The 23,960-nt window shown below is 40.4% G+C and overlaps 1 protein-coding gene across 4 annotated transcripts in view; it reads right to left on the bottom strand.

The window, feature by feature from the left end:
* Positions 1-664: 664 nt before the first annotated feature.
* Positions 665-23,960, bottom strand: part of LOC149141938 (phospholipase A I-like protein) — a 213,942-nt gene continuing 190,646 nt past the window's right edge. For all 4 annotated transcript variants that reach the window (XM_089449992.1, XM_089449991.1, XM_089449989.1 and 1 more), the window contains one exon: positions 665-1,658. In XM_089449992.1, the coding sequence (XP_089306118.1) occupies positions 1,215-1,658 (444 nt within the window). In that variant the 3' untranslated portion in view covers positions 665-1,214. The remainder of the gene's footprint in view (positions 1,659-23,960) is intronic.

Raw genomic sequence — 23,960 nt, 5'->3', positions numbered from 1 at the left:
TTTGCAAAGAATCAATTGGAAATGGAAAACTTTCCTACATGGAACACAATTAGCAAAGGACAACTTTTATACATGGGGCAATTTGTGAGACAATACTGCAAAAGAGGGCTTGTCATTAAGACCTCGTAATAATTCTCAAAGACTTATATACCATTAACCTATATGATTTTACTGCATTATGTTAGATCATTTCAGATATTTGTTCATATGTGGGATATCATCAGAGTAACAAGCATCTCCTTTGCTTGTCAACGTTGTTGTTAAGCAACTTTGAAAGAGGTAAATAGTTCATTTGACCTGGAAGAAGCTTCTAAATGTAGCTCTCCAGATTTCACCCAGGACAATTATTTTTTTAGAATGATACAGATACTCTTCAAGTTGGATTCAAAGAAGATATGTTACTTCCCGATGCTTATACAGAAATCGGGATTTGGTGTGCCCATGGTATTGCTCTTGGAAGTGTCAATCTTGATGTACATGTATATTGACTTATAATGTTTGCTGCATTTTTAATGTAAAAATAAAAGTATATTCATCTTTTGCAGATAGTTGAAGTTGAGGAATAACATTTTAGATAAGTGCTCTTGCTCAATGGATCTCATTGGTCATTGTCCCCAACTCTGAAGCCCACGTTATCATACCACAAATCATAAACAAGTTGGTATCCATGCATCTGTATCAAATATCTGAAATTGGGGAAATATGTCAACATCTTCCCTACAAAACAAGGTAAGAAGTAGAGCCTTGAGTATATATGTCCAAACTCACATTGATGGAGAGGTAGTTGTGTATTTCATTCATATCTGCAACTGTTTGGTTAGCCTTTAGTGCACTGTATATTAACTTTTCTATGAATGACACCTCTATTTTAATGAGTTAAACAAGTACTCTTCAGTAAACAGCCTCGTGTTCTTTGCACAAGAATCCAATTTCCCTTGGCCTCACAAATGGAGCAAAAGCAAATTGATGTGCCCAGTTGGTCCAGAGACACTGCATAAAGCAGAGCATTGGTATCTGAAGAAAAATTCAGTGGCTACAGTAAATTTGAACGTTGCCTCTATCTCTGGAAGAGAATCGTGTGACTGCTGAAAATGGAGAGTACAAAATTACCCATTTGTTACAGATCTTCCTTCTGCACCCTGTTTTACAAGGCAAATGCTTACATCTAATTATTTTGTTGTGACTTCCCAAAATTGGATATCCTAAAATAAACATCACATATTTGGAAGATGACAGGTATATTGCTGCTTTGGATGTGAATTCAATGCGTTCTGCAGTGCAATGTCAGCTCTCACACCCTCACGAAATAAATTATCATAAAGTGTACAAACAAAACCAGACAGATCAGTTTCCTCATTCTGTGTCTCTGTTTTATATTCATATCCCTCAAAATCACTATCCTCCCAGTCACTGCCAGGACTACTCGGTTCCGCTTCTTCCTCATCATCATCTTCTCTGATTACAAAACGTGTCTCAAGTTTGCTTCTATCTCTGGGACCAGCTCCAATATCTAGAGCACCATTGTGTTGTAAATCAGGAGGATCCACAGAAGGTGCAATCACAGCTTTCGCTCCTGAATCTAAGAAAGCCTTCACTAAAGCCGCAGGTGGACCATACTTCCCTGTGCATACAATAATTCTTTCTCGCCACACACCAACCTGACATTGCAAAAGTTTATGCATCTTAACGTGAATCAGTCCAAGCAATAGTTATTTTCACAATTTAAACTGGAAATAAAACATAGAACCTGTAATAACTTACATATATGATGCAATCCAGAAACAAAACATGTAGAAAACTTGTTTTGAAATGAAAAATTATGAAACCTCTGAATTCAACGAGATACAACATGAGTAGCTTAAACAAGCCATTTTGACAAAGTAATTTTTGCATTGTAGAATCAAGCAGGAACCATAAAGATGCACATTTCTTCTCACATTCCTCATTATAGGGTTAGGGGCTACTTCAATTCATCTTATGGCCTCTCATTTTCAGCAGGTTTCTGTCTGTCAGATGTTGACGTTAACCATGGAGGGATTCTATGCATATCCAGTGGCTTGCTGATCACTGATTAAACAGCACGAAGCCACACTACCAGGTTGAATGATTTGGTGTAATCTCCTCATAATAGAGATAGTGGGGCTGGTGAAAGAAAAGGACAAGATCACAAATGAAGGAAAAGATGAGCAAAATGGTCTATTACTGACAAAGTAAGAGAAGTTTGTCAAGTAGCAATTGCAGGTTCAATAACTCTCCCTAATGTGAATTAACTACAAACTCCAATAATGTGAATTAAATTCTTGAATAACAGTTAGTGCAAATCAAAGAAAAGCGTCAAAAGCATGGAAGTGGATAGAGAGGAGAATTGGTAATGATAGATGAAGCACCATTCACCAATTTCTCAACACTCCCACCTTTTTCCAGTAATTTCCATCCTAGGACAGAGTTACTCACAGCTCAGATTGAGCCATAAAAATAATTGATTCTGATAAATTCTTTCGGACTAATCACATTATGATTTTTTGGTGACATTTTGAACCATCTAATGTGGTTCATCCTCAGGACCTTTGTCCTGAGGATAAAGCACATTAGATGGTTCGAAATGTCACCAAAAAAACATAATGTGATTAGTCCGAAAGAATTTATCAAAATCAGTATGGATCACAAAAGTCTAAAATCAAGCAATAATTGATTCATCCATTTAACTCTTTGTTCTCCTGCCCTGAGAATCACTAGTAGATTAGTGCAATTGGAAACTTAAAAAAATGTTGATTTTACTAGTGCAAACAAGACTAGTACAATTTTTCAAACTGATAACTACTTCCAATGATACAATTTGACTTCTTATAACATTCCTATCATTAAGTAGTTATATATGAAAATTTCAACTATTCACTTTCATCAATAGAGTAATAGAGATCACAATGAACAGTAAAACAAGAGAAAAGAGATACCAGAAATTAGGCTAGCAGCCAGGGCAAAACCCACAAGGGGAAAACCCAACCAATATTTCCTTATGAGAGAGAAATTCAGTTCATCAAAAGTACATCAGAATATTCCAACAAAATTCCAAAATTCTGACCTCAACAAATACCAAGTCAACTGTCAAACCAGTCAGAGGAGAGAGAAAGTACAGTCAATGCAGGTCAAAGTCAAGTCTGCAACAGAGGGTCAAATTTTGGCCTGAGGATGCTTTGACCAGGAGGGCCAAAATTCTGTCAAACTTCAGTCAAACAAGCACCCGCAATTCTCAATCAAAGGACAGAGGACCTGTGGTCAACAGCCCAGAAACAGAACAGAAAACTCAGTCAACCAAGAGTCAACAAACCACAGTCAAATTCAGCCTTCTCAGATCAGTCAAAGTCTCGGTCAACAGAAGCTAATTCTCCAAAGTCAATGCTGGTCAAACAGAAGAATAGAGGCTGGTCAATGCAAAACAGAAAGTCTCCTTTTGTCTCCTTCGCACGTGTGAACTCGTTCTGTAATTTTCAGATTGAATGGATGGATGTGAGGTGTGCCAAAAGAGCTCCAACGAAGTTATATTTATGTGTGTTAGGAGGTGGCTTTTCCACATGTGGGGCCGACTTGTGCACTTTACGCTGACTTGGTCAAACATCAAAATATGAATTTTCTCCATCAATTTGCCAATGAAAATACCAACCATAGCTACCAAATTTTCAACAAAAAATTCAAAATTGTTTTCTTTCAGGTCAAAATTGCAATTTATCTACAAACCATTTTGGTGTGAGATTTCCACGCACATGCATGGATAGGAATACACATAATAATGAAAGAATGGATTCATTTGTTAGATGATTGCATAGTGTTATTACATAGTAGGAGAAGAGAAATACATTATGTATCTCCTGAATACCTAACAACTACATTAACTACTAAATTAAATTCCTCATTTTCAAATTACTTTATTTTATTAGTGAGATTTTATCATTCGTCTAAGTCCTAACATGACTATGTTTTCCATATGACCATTATCTCTAACACCCTCCCATGTGCCATAATGGTCATTTTACATGTTTGTTCAAAATATAAAAGGACAAAAGCTTTGGACAAGAAAGATGTCTACAACCCACTCCAAAATAAGACCTTCAAGCAGAGCAACCAGAAGCGAACTATATCTGACAAGGTTGATGAAGTACAATTTATCTCAACATCCTTTTGTTTGACCATTGACTCACCAACGAAATGACAGCCAATGTTTGCTTAATAGTAAGCCTTTCTACCATTGACATAGAACTTGGTTTGTTCACTGAACTCACCTCCTCAAAATCTTGGTGGTCCAACATATGAAGATTTTGTGTTTGCTTTTCTAAGGAAGCACCATCATTTTCACCCTCCTTAATGGTCTTCTTTACCTCTTCATCTCACCCTATCTGGGGATCTACTTCTCATAAATTACAGAAAATGATGCATAATATAACCATTGTTTTCCTTCTCTCTTTTGCTGATCTTGACTTCTTTTTGCAGCAACATCATCTAGAACTTCATTTCATGAGCTCTATCTTACCTGACATTTCTCTGGCCTAAGCATTATGGCTGAGTTTTCAATGAAATTACAAACATCTTTCTGCTGAACCAATCATGCATTTTCAACTGCAATTAACATGAATATACCTTGTTCTTTCACACTCATAGCAAACATCCTTTTGTGAATAAGCCTTGTTCTTCCACACCCATAGCAACCCTCTTTTTGCTATTCTCATTAACAATAAAACACCTATTATCTTTGAAATTTATAAGCGTGGGCTTTGCTTCTTTGTACTAATCGAGATTTTTCTTGAAATAAGGAACATAATAAACATCTTTAAGCATTACTTGTTTACCTCTTAACTTTAGTAAGGCATTTCCCTTTCCTCTAATCATGTATTCTTCTATGCCGCTCAGCATGCTGATTTTTGTAGCTCGGGCAGGTACTTCTGCATAGGCCTTGTGTCTAGACGTGCAAAACTCACCCACATCTTCTTAGAACACTTGCTCTGGGTTGAGCAAGTTGCTGATGTAACTTAGCCTAAGTCTAACTTGGGAAAAAACACATATTAATATGTTGGCATATTGAGCTAATAAAAACTTAGGAAAAGTAAAGAAATTTACTTTAGTGAATAAGTTTTAATCTTACCATTGATCTCAAGTGAGGCGAGATCTAATTTTGGCCATCAATCACTTTGAGATTAGGGTTAGGATTACAGTTTTGGCTCAATGTAAAGTTATAAAAGCAAGGCTAAGGAGAGGAGATAGACACACAACAGTAACACAAGATTGGGAGCAACATATCAATCAACAATGAGTTGGGTTCGAGAGAATGTAGAGAGGATAGAGATCTAGATATGTAGGAGATTTCGACCATCGATCTAGGGCATATTTGTTAGATCAGATCCTGGTTATTGTATCTGTATTTTCTCAGTGGGCCATTATCTTAGGACGGGAGCCCACATAAGTTTGGATAAGTTAATGAAAAAATCGTTGGGAAAAAATGTTTGTATCATTGTAATTGAGATTGTTAATTGCTTCCATTGGATATTTTGTTAGGAACCTAGCAGTGTGTTTATTCAGTAAGTTTTCCTAGGAATTAAATGTTGGATGTTGGGTTCATGGAAAACAAACATGGTATCAGAGCTAGAATTCTGAAGGAAACCAAGCTCAGAATCACAGGTGTCAGGTTTGTACTGGATCATCAGAGCCAAGTTCAACCACGATTGTATGAGAAAAAACTTTTTTAGGGGCCAAAGTAAATCGACAAACAATTGAAAAAAAGGATGAAGTTTATTTTAAGCGGCCCATTTAATATATCTACATATATATATATATATATATAAAGAAAAAAGGGAATAGATGATTATGGTCGCTGATAGCCACAACACAACCCTAGCTGCCAACCCAGCCAACTAACCAACCAACAAGAAAACAGGGCCAGGCCAAGTGCACGGGCGGACGTGATTCGGCAACAGTGTCAAAGGTCGACTACAAAGAACCATGCGTAGAGAACAACAAAACATGGACAGGGTTGTCGAGGTGGCAAGAGACGTAGGTGTGTTGGTCCTACACAGTGGTAAATCATAGTGAGCAGTGGTGTGTCTGGTCAACTAGGGACGACAACAACAGTAGAGAGCCTCTAGGCCTGCAGGGCACACTCAGCAAGTGTCACACAGGGGAAAGGGACAAGGCATCGGTATGAATCGATTCATAGATGATAGGATTACTACACAACAAACAGGGTTGCAGCTAATCAAGCAAGGATACAATTAACAGGAAAATTCAAAACAGCGAGATCATGTAGCTTGAGGCACTAAGTAGAACCCAGTCAGCAAAGGATTGGCTGTCGAACCGACCAACACAAAGAGAGCAAGGTCACAGGCTAACAACACACAGTCAACATTGGAGGTCGTGAGGTTAGCGGACATTACGGTTGACAGAATGCAAGCCGAATAAGTCGTCAAGTTGTGGAGGAAACGCTGGCAGGACAAGTTGTTAAGTGAGTTAGCACAACAAGCTTATACAACAGCTACAGCCAACAGGCTCGAGCCAAGTGGAGAAGCTGAAACTATTAAGGATTTGGTTGAGGCTTGAAGAAGTCACTAAGACACAACAATAATGTGTCCCATGGGGAGATGCAAAACATCAGTAAACAATGTGAGGAGTGCAGTTCTTCTTCAAGTGAAATTGTTTTTAGCAGGGTTTGATCAACAGGACAGGGATGGTGACTGGTCTCAGGTTTGAAGACCATTTGGATGGGTCGTCTAACTACAACATCTAGATGGAGAGGATTGTGTTGGTGTTAGAGGAGAACGAAATCTGCGAGTTTGTAATAGACTCAGATTCGCCCTATTAATGCAACACTTTTGGCTGCCCATAATAAGAAAGACGTGAAAGCCAAGAAGATTATCTTGGATGAAGTGAAGGACCATATTATTCCTCATATATTGGGGAAGAAAACTGCCAAAAAAATGTGTGAGGCGTTGACCAAGTTATACAAAAGCGATAACCAAAACTAAAAATGGTGCTGAGAGAGAAACTGGGGCATCAAGATGTCCAAGAATGAGACTGTTTCTTTTTATCCCACTTGAATTTCTTAAGTATGAGATGAGCTCGTTACAGTAGGGGAGACCATGTCAAACTCAAAACTAGTAAAGACAACTCTAAATGGGTTCAAAAAGAATTGGGGTACTTTCATTAAAGGAGTAGTGGCACAGGAGAATATCCCCACCTAGGATAGGTACTGGGATTACTTCACCCAAGAGGAGACTTGTGAGGAGGCTCTTCATGGCAGCCAAGTAAAAGGTGAAAGGGATAAGGAGAACATTGCTCTTTCAAGTCATGTAAGAAAGGAGAGGTAGGATCCTCTCAAGATGGGAAGAAGAAGGGCATGAGCAAAGTCAAGTGCTTTACATGTCAGAAGCTAGGAAATTATGCGAGCCAGTGTCTAGACAAAAAGAAGCGCAAGGGAAAGATAGCCACGACAACCACTGCACAGATGGACGAGTTGGCTAAGAAGTTTGAGGGGAAATTTGCCTTGGTGTCATGCCTTTCTGAAACCGTCACAAGAGATGCACAGTTCGTAGATAGTGGATCATCTCGCCATATGACAAGAATGAGGAAAGGATTCCTTAGTGTTTCAGAGATCGATTCAAACATGCATGTGAAATTTGGTATGAGTACCATACATGTGGTGAAAGGGGTTGGAAGTTGGAACAATGTTATTCCAGCTAGAATTAGGAGGATCTCTAGAGGTGGTAAAGGTGTTATACGTCCCAGAGTTGAAGACAAACTTGCTCTCAGTCTCAGCTCTAAAGGATGAAGGGTATGATGTTGAGTTCTAGAAAGGACGAGTGTTCCTATGTTCAGAGGAATCTACCCAGGACACAACAGTTAGGCTCGGTGTTAGGAAGGGTAAATTGTACAGCTTGCAAGGCCATCCTGTAAGCAGATCCAAGGGGATCTTGGATCAAGGATCAATGTCAGTAACAAAGATTGAGCGGGAGGCTCTAAAGGCTGAGTTGGGACCCAACACTCATTTTCTAATCTAGAAAATGGGCAAGAGGTCTCTTCCAGATCTATCAGAACTAGTTGGTATGAACTAACATTAATGGATGCTAAGGAGCAGACCCCTAGGAGTATGGTTGGGAGAAACGACGCTTTAGTGTAGATTCCAAAGCAAGTAGCAAGGAAATATTCAAGTTTAGAGGGAGTAGATACAACAATGAATGATATGGTGGGAATGGAGACAAATCTAGGTGGAGAAATTTCTTCCAGAAGTACCTCCCTCGCTAAGAGGGCGTGTTGATTTTTGTAGCTCGGGCAAGTACTTCTGAATAGGCCTTGTGTCTAGGCGTGCAAAAGTCACCCACAACTCCTTAGAGCACTTGATCTAGGTTGAGGAAGTTGTTGATGTAACTAAGCCTAACATAGGAAAAAGCACAAATTAATATGTTGGCTTAGTTGCCTCAAAATCTAGCAGGTCTAATGAGAGGCCTCACAAGACAAGAGTTGGACCAAAGGACAACACTATGAGGTGGAGGTCCACTGTCACCACAACTCACCACCTCCTGCTCCTTAGTGGACTTTCACCATAAGGGAGGCTTCCCTATATAGGCCACCTAATAGATATTCAAAGTCTAAGGCTTAGAGGTGAATAGGATAGGCTCAAGAATGGCACCCAGCTTAAGGAAAGGCTCAATCACCAAATACAAGGTAACGCATGGCCTCCCAGAGACCTATTTAGGGCACTTACGACCTAGGGCTTATTGAATAAGCAAGGACAAAGGTTTACCAAGTTGCATAAGGCCAAGAAAAGGATTGATAAGATAGGTATGATCAATAACTGGAACAACAAGCTCCAAGTTGAAGCCTAAGGATAGGTTAGGGTTTACCCTAAAGCAAAATTACCTAGGGCTTGTGACATAAGCCCTAAAATGGAAGAAGTTTCCATGGAAAAGGTTGGATCTTGATGCAGTGATGCTTAAGCCACATGAAGGACCCTCCCAAAGGCCAACACACTCCTCCTAGTTGAATTTGGCCCTAGGCCTAGCCTAACAGCTTGCCTTAAAGGGCCGAAAATGTAAGAAAAAGGAGAAAAGTAAGGTTGAAAAATGTTTTTGTGAGGCATGATCACCTATGTGAATGGCTAGTTCTTGATCCTTAGGTGATGGAATCTAAAGGGAGACCTACTAATGGAAAAATTAAACCCTAGTATGGAGTAAGGGCAGGAAAAATCCTAGTTTTCAAAACCCTAGATATCATTTTATGAGGGGATAAAGTTATTGAAGAGATATTAACATGAAGATTCATTCGAGGGATTGTCACACATTCCTTAGGATAATGCATACAATACTTTGCCAAGATTTCATAGAAAAATATTCAATAAAACTCGCACATAGAAATCCTAACAACCACCATTCCATACTAATGCCAACCTACGCTGCAAACACCATAATGATGCACACTAAGCCGCATATACCCACAGTATGCATATAAAATTGCATCTCATATACATGTCCCAGGAATTCTAAAATTCCATACTTAGGGAAACCTTCACAAATGGAGGTTTAACCAGCGAAAATATAATATCTGATAAAAACCCACTTTATCAAAGTTTGATTCCTTAAGCATAAATATTTCATTTGACTCTCCAAAGTCTAAACTTTAATAACTCTTTAGCGGAACCTTATACGACCCTTCATAACCTTTAGTTAATTCTTATTACCTGCGCATATTAACCATACCATGGTCTCTAGACTTTGGTTAACTTGAACTTAACCCCTAATACATTTAGACCCGCTCATTTCTATTATAATTCCCATATAATAGAAATATACCATAAACCTCACTTAACCTTACCTTTTCGCCATTCTTCAAATCTTTGCACATATATCGATGCTCCCTTTATCGCGTTCAATCCGCACCATTGATTTGTCTCGACCGATCCAACGGTTGTCGCGTCATAACTCGTGCCAACTAGCCTTCACCGTTTATTCCTCCTACCTCAATCCAACGGTGATTGTGTAATCTCGCGCAGATTACATGCACGATCGATATTAGACCGAGAGCACGCAAGAAAAGTGGTTTTCTCTTTCCTCTGTGTGCTACGTGTCAACCCATAAGGCTAATCGCGTAGAATTCAGAAACACTGTTTATAGCCTTGAGCCTGCACGAGAAACTACATACCGCCTATGAAGACCACGCCACTATTCAGCTAACACGTGGTTTAATTTGACCCCTTCACTTCTTGACTTTATTTTGCGCGATAAGATCTTTGTCATCTATCACACACAATCTTGTCCGTTGATCTGACTGATCCAACGGCTACTGTTCTTTTTTGTTTAATTCTTTCTACGTTGTTGATCTTCTGTGCGCGACTTGACTGTTCAATGACTTTGCTCTGTTCGATCAATCCATACATTGCATCCAAGACTTTATTTATTCCTCCTTTCCTTTCTTTGCCTTCATGCGGGTTCTCAGTGTTCTAGTCTATTCATCCTTCTCGCCTATACGATTCTTTATGCGCCTATCCTTTCTAAAATTATTCAATCACTTCAGGTTGTTGTACTCCTCTGTTCTTCTGTGGCTTAGGTGTTCTCTAGGGTTTCTGGTCTCTAGTTGTTTTGCAACGTAACTTCCTCCTGAACTTACTTCTGCGTAATTTTAAACGTTGTCACTCCTGAGCTTCAACTTTGATCCTTCAATCGTATTCAACGATCCAACACTATCCTTCATCCTCCACTTCTTCTCTGCGTTCTACTTCAATTCCACCTGCATACATATACTATGCAGAATGACTCTAATTCACACACAACCATAATTTCATTAATTATCACACATCACACAACTCAGGAATTGAATTCGTTGTCTTTATAAACAATCATTTACATAATGAGTTTCCCTCTCTGGCATAATTTTCTGATCAGTGGCTTTTTCCCTTTCCTATCTTCCCGTAGGCTTACAATCAAATCCTATCTAAACTCTTGAACTAACTCCTAGTTAGCTAACCCTCTTCTATGCCTTTTAGGCTTACATTTATACAAAATGTTTTGTAACCCATTTCCTAGTTTAGATCCTTAATCTGCTCATCAAGTTCTAAAATCTCTCAATGATCCCTTGAGGATCTCAACAATTTAACTAAATCCTAAGGATTCTCTTTAATCCCCAAAATCATGAAACCAATTCCTAATCTAGGATTTACAATATTTCAAAATCTCTCAACTATCCTAATTCTGTCATGTTCTCCAACATTCGAGAACATTTACAAATATGCCTCACAATACTTAATTAAATCCCATTCTTAATGTCTCTCATTAAAATCACTCAAAAACCTTAATAATTACATTAATTTAATACTCAAGAAACCAACTTCCTTGAAAACACAAGACCCCCTATATCCACTAAAATACAATGATATTTCTGAGCCGAATGCTCCTGCATCACATACAATAACCATGAAAAGATAATAAACATATAGAACACTTACAAGAAATGCATGAACCAATCATTTATCATCCCAAAATGATGTCACCACAACAAGAGAATGTCTCCAAAAGCAAAATCTCCACAATAGATCACATCTCCACAAGTATACAAGATTACTTCAGATAGGCCAAAATCCTCTAAGGAGACCGAATTTATCCACAAGTGATGATGAAAAATGAAAATGAGGTGACCTCCATTTATATGAGGTCTACCTCAAAGAATTCTAACTAATGAAAGCCCGTAAAACAAGTTTGGCGTGAATTAGACCTTGGGTTACAACCCAACCTACTAGCTTAATGATAAAACAAGCCATAAATGGCCATGTGTGTGAGCCATAACCTCAAAAATGTTGATGCCGTGCCCTTTTAAAACTCCAAATGCCTTGCCATGGTGAAGTGAGGTCTAAACGAGCGTCATAGTGCCAAGATCATCCATGATTTGAGGAGTGTCCCTCAAACCCTCCTCGGGTCCCAAATCTAGCTAGGGTGTCTGCATGTCATCTCCATGGGTCTCCAACGGTCAAAACAAGGCTTCCTCTCTCCAACGTTAGGGATTTTTTAAGTGCAACAAACCCTCCCTAATCTCTCAATGGAAGACCATTCTCATTTGAGCTCTAAATCATGGGATGTCCATCAAGTAGTGTCAAGGCCAGCCTAAGGGCATGCTCGGTCCAGTGGTGCCATCATCAAGTGTCCTCTATGTTGGGTCAAATTAGACCAATATCCTAAGTCCTCAGGCTACTCTTGGTCAAAGTAGACCAATGTCCCAAGTCCTGAGTCCATGATATGCTTTTCCATTCTTTTAGCTACATTAACCTCCAGGAAATGATAGTGCCAAATCCCAATGAACCAATAACAAGATAGACCTCAATAATGGAGGTCGTATATGGGGCTTATAATGTGCGATGGAAAGTGTCAAGTATGGTGTAGGGGATAATGAACATGTTATCTCAATCTGGTTTTTCCAACTAGTGCCCCTCCTATAACCCTAAGGTCTCAAGGGAGGTCCCACTAGACTAGAGTTAAGGATTAACCCCCCTGGCAAGTTGAGAGAACAAATTTACATTCAAGATCGATTGATCTTCCAGATCACCCCTTGATCCATACTAAATGCCTAAAACAAACAAGTATAAGCACCCAATTGCAAAATGATCAAAATACCTTTTGAATAGCATACCACCTTCATCCAAGTGGAAGTGTCAGATGGGGAGAGGCATATGGCTAATGCAGATGGAAAAGGCATATCATCATCAAATGGCGGTTATTAGGGGCTACTAGTTGGCTTGCTATCTAGATGGTTGTCAAATGTAGGAGAAGAGTTTTCTCCTATGAGGTTATCCATTTTCATGGGTAACATCTAGCTCCAATTCGGGGACATGAGCTCACCATAGAGCGCATGATCCATATGCTCAAATGGGGAGTTCATGAGAACACCAACAATCCTTGGGCTGGTAAACCTGTTACCTACACATCCAAGTAATTTGTTTGGGAGCATGTGCACTAGGTGTTGTTTATCACCATGGTTTTATATGATGATAATAAAATATATACATAAAATAAAATCTATCTAAATGCAATCTAATCTAGTATGAGTTTATGAAACTCAGAAGCATTTCCCAGATCAGGGCCAGCATCACGACCGCATAACTTCTTAAAGTTAGGCTTCATTGAGGTAGTCACGGGCTTACAGTTCACCATTCCAAATCCGAAATCCAACTCCCTCTTACTTTTGCAAATGAGAGAGTTTGCACCTGTCAGAAAGAGATCGTCCTCATAAGGTACCAGTATGAGAGGTCTATCATCTACAACCTTAAAGAAATGGTTTGGATTGGCTTCACTCCTAGTGATTCTCAGCTTCATCAGATAGCTATCAATCCTCTCATACCAAGCCCGGGGTGCTTGCTTCAAACTATAGAGAGCTTTTTTCAACTTGCATACATGAGATTCCCAATCATGAATCTCAAACCCCTCGGGTTGTTCCACATCCATGGTCTTGCTATTACATGAGGGCAATGGTCCCCTTGTAAGTTTTCCTTCGGTACATCTCGGACATATACCTTCATGCTCTTCTTTGAATTCAGGCATCCCTGTCACCATCTGTCTCATGTCGACTAGGGCCTTACAATGAAGATGAGTAGACCTTCGGTGCCATAGAAAATATGTGTCACACGACATGGTCCCCAATGGACTTCCTTTCTATCGATGAATGCCACCTTGAAAGCTTTGACTTCCATTGTCGAAATGGACACCAGGTTCTTCTTGAGATCGGGTACATAAAGAACTTCTTGTAAATGAATCGAGTTACCCTCATTCAATTAAGGGGTAACATTCCCTATACATTTTCCGGGGTAAGCAGCATTGTCTTCAAGAATAATCTCCACGATTGTTCCCTTCTCTATCAAATTAGATAGAGCTTCCTTCTATCCGATGAAGTGCCTTGAAACACTACAATCAATAAGCCAGATTCCCTAAGAGTGCGGAGGAGAAGTAGTGGAGGGGGGCAATATAAGTTAATGCTCCTTTTGCTTATCAGAAACAACATTTGATTCTTCATACCTGGAGTTCCTTGCTTTCTTGAAGAGTTGGCCATTTCCTTGATGACCTGCATTCCTTTTTCCTTTGCCATTGTACCTGGCATTCCTCCGATCATTGAAGATGCCCTAGAATGATTGTTATCATCATCAAGTGATGTGTCCCTTCTATTCAGACACTCCTTCACATACTGGCCAAACTCATTGCAAGCAAGGCATCTGCCTTTCCTTCCACCCTTAGATCCGGACTTCCCATTGAAGTGACCTATAGGTAGGCCACAAGATGCTTCTGATGCGCCACTCTGATAATCTTCTTTGATTCAACTTCACCCTTGGTGAATTTGAAGTGGGATGAAGAACCCATTGAGTCTTTTGACCTTGTCCAACTGTCTTCAGTGATTGCTCTTTCACTCTTGCTTGGGCTTTGTCTTCACCTCACCTCTGATACCATGTTAATTTTAGTTATGTTCTATGTTGAGAGCAATTTACTTCAATTTTTCACATTAACTCAATATCAATTCCAAATTAGCAATCACATTTAGTATGATACTAAAATGCAGATAGAACATAAACATAAATCATAGAAGACAAGCCAAGACAAGAGGACACAAGATGTGGCGCTAGCCAGGGACAAACCCCAATGTGGGGAAACCCTTGATCAATTCTTTTTATGTTCTTCAATAGTTCAGCAGAGAGAGAGATAGTATATATACATCTGAAGTCAACATTTTGACTTGTCAAAATAAGAGCAGAGATCTTGTCTAGGAAGATGACACATGAGGTAGCAGATTTGAACACAGGTGATGCCATCACCATGTTGTACCCATCATTGTGTTGCACCCATCACTGTGTTGCACTTCATTACACTATGTTGCACTCATCACATTGCATCCATCATCATTGTGTTGCACCCATCATGCTGCACTTCATCATCGCTAAGTTGCATCATTCATGCTGCACTTCATCATCACTACACTGCACCATTCATGTTGCACTTCATCATCACTATGTTGCACCATGTTGCACTTCATCATCACTATGTTGCACCATTCATGCTGCACTTCATTATGTTGTACTCATCATACTGCATCCAATCATCACTGTGTTGCACCCATCATGTTGCACTTCATCATCACTATGTTGCACCATGCTACACTTATCATGTTGCATCCATCATGTTGTCACCTACATGTTGCATACTGCAATACTGTCATGGAACAACGTTAGTTGCTCGCCATGGCATGCAGCCTCGCAAAGTAGCTAGTTGTAACTTGTAAATATGATATAGCAGAGGTACCTTACTGTACCTCATCCGAGATATCAAACCTCCGAGAAGGACATCCTAAATTGTCCTCTATAATACGAATCTCTGCTCCATCCATGACTGCATTAGTCACCGAGATCCTACATCCAAGATTGTAGCTATGCCGAGACTATACTACTTCTTGTTACAGGTCTTGAGGCCTTCTGCGCCATCCATTTGATTGTGAGACAAGTTAGCACCTACAGGTATGTTGTCTAGACATATGTTGAGATAGGATACTACTCCTTGTCATGTGAGGTTAACTTATCATTGATGCCGAGGTTGTCAACAAGAAGTCAGATCCATTCAAGAATGTATCCAGACCTGTTCCACACATTCGAGTTTGTGACTGCTCCTAGGGCATCTCCTTACTTGTGTTAAAGCCTCTCCTATGACTGTGATAAGCCTTCTTATCAATGTGATGATCATCCTCTATTAGGATAGTGTTTATAGAGCTCCTTCCTTGATAGCGAAGAGCCCTCATTATTATCTGCGGCTAGGGTATATCCTCTCATTAGGACTGCGTCTAACTGTGTGAGAAGAAGACTACAGCTAGGGCTCCTTTTGGAGCATCCATTGGCAGCGTATATAGGCTTCTCCTTGCTGCGTAGAAAGGTCTCCTTTAGGACAGCGTAGGAACCTTTCTTAGACTCCTCCATGACCGTGTTAAGGGTTGTCCTCCATGACAGCGTTAAGGTTACTTCATTGACTACGTTAGGACTTTTACATTAGGGTAGCATATACTCTTGGTGACTTCTCCTTCCACCAAAACCCAAACGAATGGAGAGGAAGAAATCACAAGACATGAGTGACTAAATGACTTGAAGGCCACCTCTATTTATAGTAAAACGTTGAGGGTAGATGAGGGTAATTTGGTTGTTGGTCGACCTTGACGAATTGTCACATAACACAAATAAATTCATATATGTATGAATACATGTTGGAATCGGAAATCCTACACCTCTCAACGAGAGGAATCCAAGAAAAATATCAATTGCCATAAATAAGTAGACCCACATGGAGTTTGGCCCTAGTTGCCAATTTTAACACCTCGGAAGGAGGAAGTTGTGTTTCACTTGTCAGGTACCATGGGCACCAAACCATAGATGCACAGTAGGCAAGGCCCTGTACATTGAGGTCTTTTCCGACAATGACCTCAATGACGATGTAGAGCTGGAAGTGGGTGGAGATGAGAATGTAGCACGTGTGGAGAGGGGGCCACCACCACCAAGGGGAGCTCCTTTCGCACCAGCAGGAGGAGTCCTTGCATCTTTGCGGGGGGTACCCAAGTTTTTGACCTTGAGGATCAGGGGCATGTTGCAAGGGCAACGTGTTTCAGTTTTGGTGGATAGTGGGGCTACCCACAACTTCATCGATGCAGAGATGGTTCAAAGGAGGGGCATCACAACCAAGAAGTTTAAGGGATTTTCGATTCTTGTGCTGAGAGATAGAACCATGTAGTGCACTCGCTATGTTCTCACCTTGACAGTCACCATGGGGAACTATTCAGTGACAAACCACTTTTTTGTGGTAGACGTGTCAGACACCAACGTGGTCATGGGTGTCTAGTGGCTCTATTCGCTTGGCTGGGTCACTACAGATTAGAGGAAGTTGGAGATGGAATTCACAGGGTCAGATGGAAAATTGGTTTTGCTGAGGGGTATGCACTCTTACCCTCCACAGACTGTTTCAGCCCACAGGATGGAAGTTGATCTAAGGCATGGTGTTGTTGAGTGGGTCGTGGAGTTGAGGGTTTCTGAGGCTAGGGGTCAGCCCAAACCACCACACCCAGATAGTGGTGTTTGGAGACATATCGCCCGGGGAACCACCTGATAGAGGTTTTGAGCATACAATTGAGTTGGATGTGGGGATACAAGCTGTGATCACAACACCTTACAAACATCCCAAGGCATACAGGGATGGGATTGAGAGGGCCATTCATGAGTTGTTGGCACTTGGGCACATCAGGCCTAGTTCTAGCCCTTTTGCTTCATCAATTGCCATGGTGAAGAAGAAGGATGGGTCCTTACACATGTGCACAGATTATCGGGCCCTCAACAAGAAGACCATGAAGAATCGTTACACCATCCAACACATAGATAAATTGATGGACAAGCTGAGGGGGCCTAAGTTCTTCTCCAAGATTGACTTGCATTTGGGGTACCACCAGAGGAGGGTGAGGGACCAAGATGTCCCTAAGACAGCTTTCAGGTGCCACTATGGGCACTTCGAGTTCTTGGTTATGCCCTTCGGGCTTACCAACGCACCATCCATCTTCCAATCCTGCATGAACCACGTATTTCGTGGTAGTTGCGGAAGTTTGTGTTGGTGTTCTTCGATGATATATTGATCTACAGCCTAACCTGGGAGGAACACTTGCAGCATTTAGGGACAATGTTACGTATTTTGTTGGAGCAGTAGATTTATGCTAAGTTGTCCAAGTGTGAGTTCAGTTTGACAGAGATGCTCTATCCAGGCCACATCATTGGCGAGGATGGCGTGAGAGTCCATGAGGAGAAGATCAAGGCCATCCGGGATTGGCCAGAGCCCCAGAATATGACAGAGTTGATGGGTTTTTTGGGCATCTATACCAATGTTTTATGAAACGGCCAAGTCGAAACCGAAATGGTCGAGCCAGACCGAGCAAGTGCTTGGCCGAGTTGGCTCAATGGCTGAAACGGTTCAGCTGGCCGAGTTGTTACCAAGCCGACCGAGCCAGTGACCGACTCGGCCAGCTCGGTAACAACCCGGCTGGCTCAGTCACTGTGGCCAACCTTGATTTTAAGGACTGATATCATTGCTACAGTTGACTGATTAAATTGTTTAGAGGTATGATTTGAGTTTGTAGCAATATTTCTAAGGTCTAGCATAAGTGCTCTTGGCATCTGACGTGATTGTTGTGCATTGGCTCTTCCTCACTTGTGTTTGTCATTGATCTAATCTTAAGTGGACTGTCATACATTGGCAGTAAGCGACAACAATCTTATCTTTGTTGACAGTGGCACTGAATGTCTAATGCATATTTGACAAATTCAATAGCATATGGGCAGCGGACTCATAAGATATTATCATTGCTATTGGTTTCTCTCTTGTCTTGTCAAGGATAGCCTTGTTTGGTTACTGTTAAACACACACATGGCAGCAACAAAATATTAAAGATAAGCAGGAGAGTACACTTATTATTAACAAATGATATACATTTATAGTACATGTTGTGACCCTTGGATTCATATTCCAAGTGGTCTCTTGGACTCCTTTTGGTTGTTCAGCTTCCACACCAACCCTTAGAGAATTAGGTGTCCAACATTCCCCCCCTTAATCCGAAGGGTTATGTATGAGTCCAAGAAGAGAGTTGTAATACAAAATGTGCAAAAAATGCATGGTAGCACTAGGCTGAATGTGCTCTCTGAAATGTTGGTATAAGGGCGGTGGTTTAAGGATGACCACCAACACTGGAACGCTTAGTGTAGTTCCCAGAACTCTTCCAAGTCTGGCATGAAGCTCAAGTCTTCTGCTAGAGGAAGTGCTCCTGATGTTTTGAAGAGGGAAACCTTCAACCATGAAAGGGAGGTCTCACCCCGCATAAAAGGAGAACCTCAACCTGAAAAGGGAGGTCTCAACCTGTGATGGTTTAAGGATTACCACCAACTCTGGAATGCTTAATGCAATTCCTAGAACTCTTCCAAAACTGGCAAGAAGATGAAGTCTTCTGCTAGAGGAAGTGTCCCCAATTCTTTGAAGAGGTATCACCGAGTGAAGGCATGCTCAAGGGCATATTTGTCTTTGGCTACAACTCTGAATCTGGTGTGGCAGGTTGTGGCTCAGGCTCACTTGATGTGGCTTTGAAGCTTGTAGATGACCATCATTTCCCCCCTTGTCGGATACAAGGTGAGATGATGGAGAAAACTCAATTGCAAGATTGTTCAGTACTCTAGAACAAGTTCTGACACGTGACTGGAATATCTTCTTGGCTGTTGATGCCCATTGCCAAGAAGCGATCCATCCAAGATTAATATTTGTTCTTGCAGGAGGTTTGTTTCTAAAGCATTTGTTTAAAGAATGACTGGTTTTATGATAGTGCTTACATGGATGAAGATCAAAACAGTGATCTTTCATATGGCCAACTCAATCACATTGTTGGCATTTCACAATTTGTTGTTGTTGTTGTGGAAGAGGAGCAGAATCTGGAACAGCTGAAGGTGAACTGTCATGAAGGAATCCAGCATTATGAAACTGGATGGGATTTGAGTAATCTGGGATATGAAAGGACACGTTCTTGTCATATCCAAGACCAGTTCTGTGCTTGTTGTGGAAAAGCTCTTCCCAAGGTCTGATGATGGGCTTAGGAAATGCAGACTGAATTTCTGCATCTGCATGTACAACTGCTGCTTTATTGGGCACTGGATCTGAATCAATTGTAACATTATTGTCTTGCTGTTTATGGGAGTCTATTTCAATCTTCTGAACAGAAACAGGTTCAGAATGATGACTGCATTGTTGTAATTTTGCTCGTTGTAGCTGAGATTCAAGCTGCAAAAAATCAATGTTTTCCTGTGCATTTTGTAGACAGGTTTGGATGTCAAAGAGAGTGTCTTTGTTGACCTTCACCGTGTCTTCAACAGTAGACAACATTAATGTGCTCAATAGCTCTAAAAAATCATTGATTCTAGCCATTGTCTCAGCAAAAATGAAGACCTCAAAGGATTTCAACTAGAAATGCACCATTGTTCTTTAAGCTTCTTTTATTATGGCTTCAATTGATAAAATAAATCCCAAGAGATAGAGGTGGAACTGGGCCCAAAATAGTAAAAAAAATCTGATATATTTCTGCAATTATCTCCAAAATAACGTTGTAATTTGACTTTATATGTTTCAATGATATAAATAGTAGCCACACATCAACCATGCATCATATATGTGAGCCAACATACCCATACCAAATTACAGTCTTCATAGAAAGATACCAATGAACCATGCACAATCTTCCACATACATATATCACGGCTTTCACACACCACAGATCAGTTGCAACAAGTATACATACCATTCAAGCTGACATCATGCTCCAAATAATGTATCACTTCCTCTTTGTAATAGCCCGAACGCAAAATAATGCACCATATACTGCTACTGGAAATAGGAAGAGAACTCACTTTTGATCCTTACAGCACCCGTGGGAAATTACAATTAATAAGTTGGAGCAAACAGGTTGGACGCGGAAATAGGTTCTTTGCATTACCAACTAAGTCAAGAACGTAATGAACGACGTCTTCTGGAGTACAGTTCAAAGTTTCAAACAATTACCATCGTTGTCACCGCCAATGGCATTTTCATGTTACGGTGGAAGTCTTCGGGACAGAAAGCACTATTTTGTCTCTGCCAATCACAATCTATGCAATCGACTTCTTATGTTCTATTAACAACTTTTTTATCAAGAAACGCCCCTTCAATTAAGGATTCCAAGGGAAACAGTCAACAACCACATGATTTTGCAAAACCAACGTTCATACCTCGTACTCGCATGACAAAGAGTTGAGATTTGGTATACCTCACCTCCTTTACAAAGTTCATATAAGAGTTCAGGTCTACCGTAAGCTTAGGCACAGACACAAGTATTAGGAGTCGAATCTTTGGAAAATCCCCAACCTTAGACTACAGACAATCGTTTGAATTCTTCTGCTGCCATAACCATGATCATTCTATAGTAATGCTGCTAGAAATCTCAAGCCTACAACAAGCGTTGGGCTTTGTGGAATACAAAGAGTATGTTTGCAGTTATGCGTTCCAACTCAACTCAATCACTTCAGCTTCCATAGAGTATCTTTGTAACTGTGTGTTCCAACTCAATTCAATCGATTCCACTTCGGACGTAATGTAGAGTCTCTCTGCTCTCCACGCCGCTGCGAAGCTGTTCTGCGGTGCTTCTGATTCTCCAGACTCAGGCAGCTGTTTTTGTAAGAGAATTTAGTTGCAAGTTTAGATTGTGTCGTTGGTGCTATTGGGGCTCTTCTCTCTTAACATATTCAGAAAACTGTGATTGATATTTATCTGGCTCATCTTCTCTCAATGTCTTCATGTATAAAGCGACGTGACCTCCAAACATATACTTTCGATGGACCTCAGCATCCAATCTCTTGCTTTCCTTGTTATAACTAGCAAAATGCTTGTTGCTATGAGGAATATCTAATCTTCCATCCAAAGCACCCTTCAGAGCTCCGAAAACTCTGTTGCCAGTGGTGGTCCTCACAAGACCTATGTCCAACAAAGCTTTGAATGGCCTCCTTGAATCATTTGACTCAACACTGTAGTCCTCTCCAGTGGCCTCCTCATTCCCAACATATTGATTGTTGGGTTTGCTCGAATTGCAGCGTGCACTGACTTGTATAACTCTTCTATGTTCTCAGGCTCAATACCTCTCTTATAATGTTCAAACTATATCCAACGGGGACATTCATAAACTGAAGGCCAACTCCGGCCAGGCCGTCACATCGCATATGACACAGAGCTGGAGAACTGACTACACCTCCTCTCCCAGTTCATTCTTCAACACAGAATATGACTACAACATAGCAACAACAATCTGACATTTCAATGCAAGAGAGGGAATGTTCCCTTCATAAACGACAGTCCTCAAAACACCTTCGTTCCAGGATTGATCGATTTAGCAATTACAAAGAACAGTATCATCGTAGGAGATGACTTCAAGAGTGGACAAAGGACATTTTTATTTTTTTTATATATATATATATATATATATATATATATATATTTTAATTTTTTTAATGACAAGACAACCCAGAATAGGTTTCGAAGTCTTTGAGAGGAAAAACTGACGAGCTACACAATAAATGAATGTAGAGGACTGGAGTACTGAATCGGGTTGGCGTTACATATGGGATGCATTACTATGCTCAGCAGAATGGCAGCGAGAATGGCGTTGATATTCCCGAGGGAAGGAGCATTATATTCATGCACAGGGAATCACCAACGTTCAGGTATTTAAACGTGTCAGGTACATCAACACAACATTCAATTCATGGCAAATAGCTCAACCAACAATTCATTCAATGACCCTTTCAAAAAACAATGCGCAACTGCTTAACGCAGAGCTCAAAAGCACCATTCAAACGTACAAAACATGAATTATAGAATCGAACAGAAAGACAGGTGACATATCTGAATATGAGGGAAAACGCCCATTTTTTTGTTATTTCGAAAGAATGGGCAGAGATGGTAGGTTGTAAGGAGAGAACCCAACTCAAATATAGCTGACAAGGGTTTCAAAATAGAAAATTTAACTGGCAGAGGGCCAGGAATGACCATCCAACTCTGATACCATGTTAAGCACACACATGGTAGCAACAGAATATTAAAGATAAGCTGGAGAGTACACTTATTATTAACAAATGATATACATTTATAGTACATGTTGTGACCCTTGGATTCATATTCCAAGTGGTCTCTTGGACTCCTCTTGGTTGTTCAGCTTCCACACCAACCCTTAGAGGATTAGGTGTCCTACAGTTACTAACCTTTCTTCTCTCTCATTGTGCATGGTTAGACTCTAGTTGCATCTCGTCTGCATAAGAATTTCTCTCTTGCAAATTGCATTGCATAGTTGAATCTTTTTGTTGCATGTCATTTACTTGTCTTGCTGTTAGCAATCTCATCTTATTGCTTGTAGTTGTGCTCTTGCAATTTTGTAGACCTCTCTTGTTCTAATTTGCAAATCTAGCAATTGAAAGAGAATTTCTAATAAGCATACATAAGTGATAAGGAGATGTTGCTATCGTTGCCATAATCGTCTCATTGAATAAAATTAAAGTTCTTTGGTAATTGGATCTTGTAATCTTGGTTAACAAGTGATATTTGATATATTGGTTACAAGTTTATATCTTCATTAGAGCACTTTTTCACTTTGTAATCTCATTGAAGCAAATTTTAACTTGATCATCATTTGTAGAGGCCATTTCTAGCCTCCTTGGTTATGTGTTTTTGTTTTGATCTCTATATCATCATGCATTGGGTGCCATTTTGATATAATGGATATATTCATGAGCCTACTTTGATCATATGTTGTCTTATCTCTATATTCTAAGGATTTGTGTTTGGAAACATGAATGAAAATCTTTAAAATTATGGTTTTTTATTAAAAAAAAATATTAAATGTACTTTTTACAACGACCTAGTCATTGAAATCAAACTGGCCGAGTCGATACTGAGTCAGAGTCGGAGTCGGAGCCAACCCTCGGCTGTTTCCGAACCGGAGTTGGAGTTTTAAAACATTGATCTATACCTACTACCGGAAGTTCGTGAAGGGCTTCTCGCAGTTACCAGCTCCCCTCACTGATTTGACAAAGAAAGGGGCGTTTTAGTGGACAGATGGGGCGCATGAGGCTTTTGAGCGCCTCAAACAGATCATGAGCAGCTGCCAGGTGTTAGCACTTCCTGATTTCGCACAACCCTTTGTGCTTGAGTGTGATGCATCAGGGGAGGGTGTAGGAGCAATTTTGATGCAGGGGGGACACCCGATAGCTTTCGAGAGCCGAAGCTACTGCCCCACGAGCAATTGTATTCCATTTATGACAAGGAGATGCTAGCCATCATGCATGCGCTAGCCAAGTTCAGGAAAATACTTGGTGGGAAACAAGG

This window comes from Pinus tabuliformis, chromosome X, assembly GCF_031772625.1.
Source record: "Pinus tabuliformis cultivar Carrire ecotype Pingquan chromosome X, CPIR1, whole genome shotgun sequence".
Lineage (NCBI taxonomy): Eukaryota > Viridiplantae > Streptophyta > Pinopsida > Pinales > Pinaceae > Pinus > Pinus tabuliformis.
Note: the sequence above shows the minus strand (reverse complement) of the source record. Positions and strands in the feature narration are given on the sequence as shown.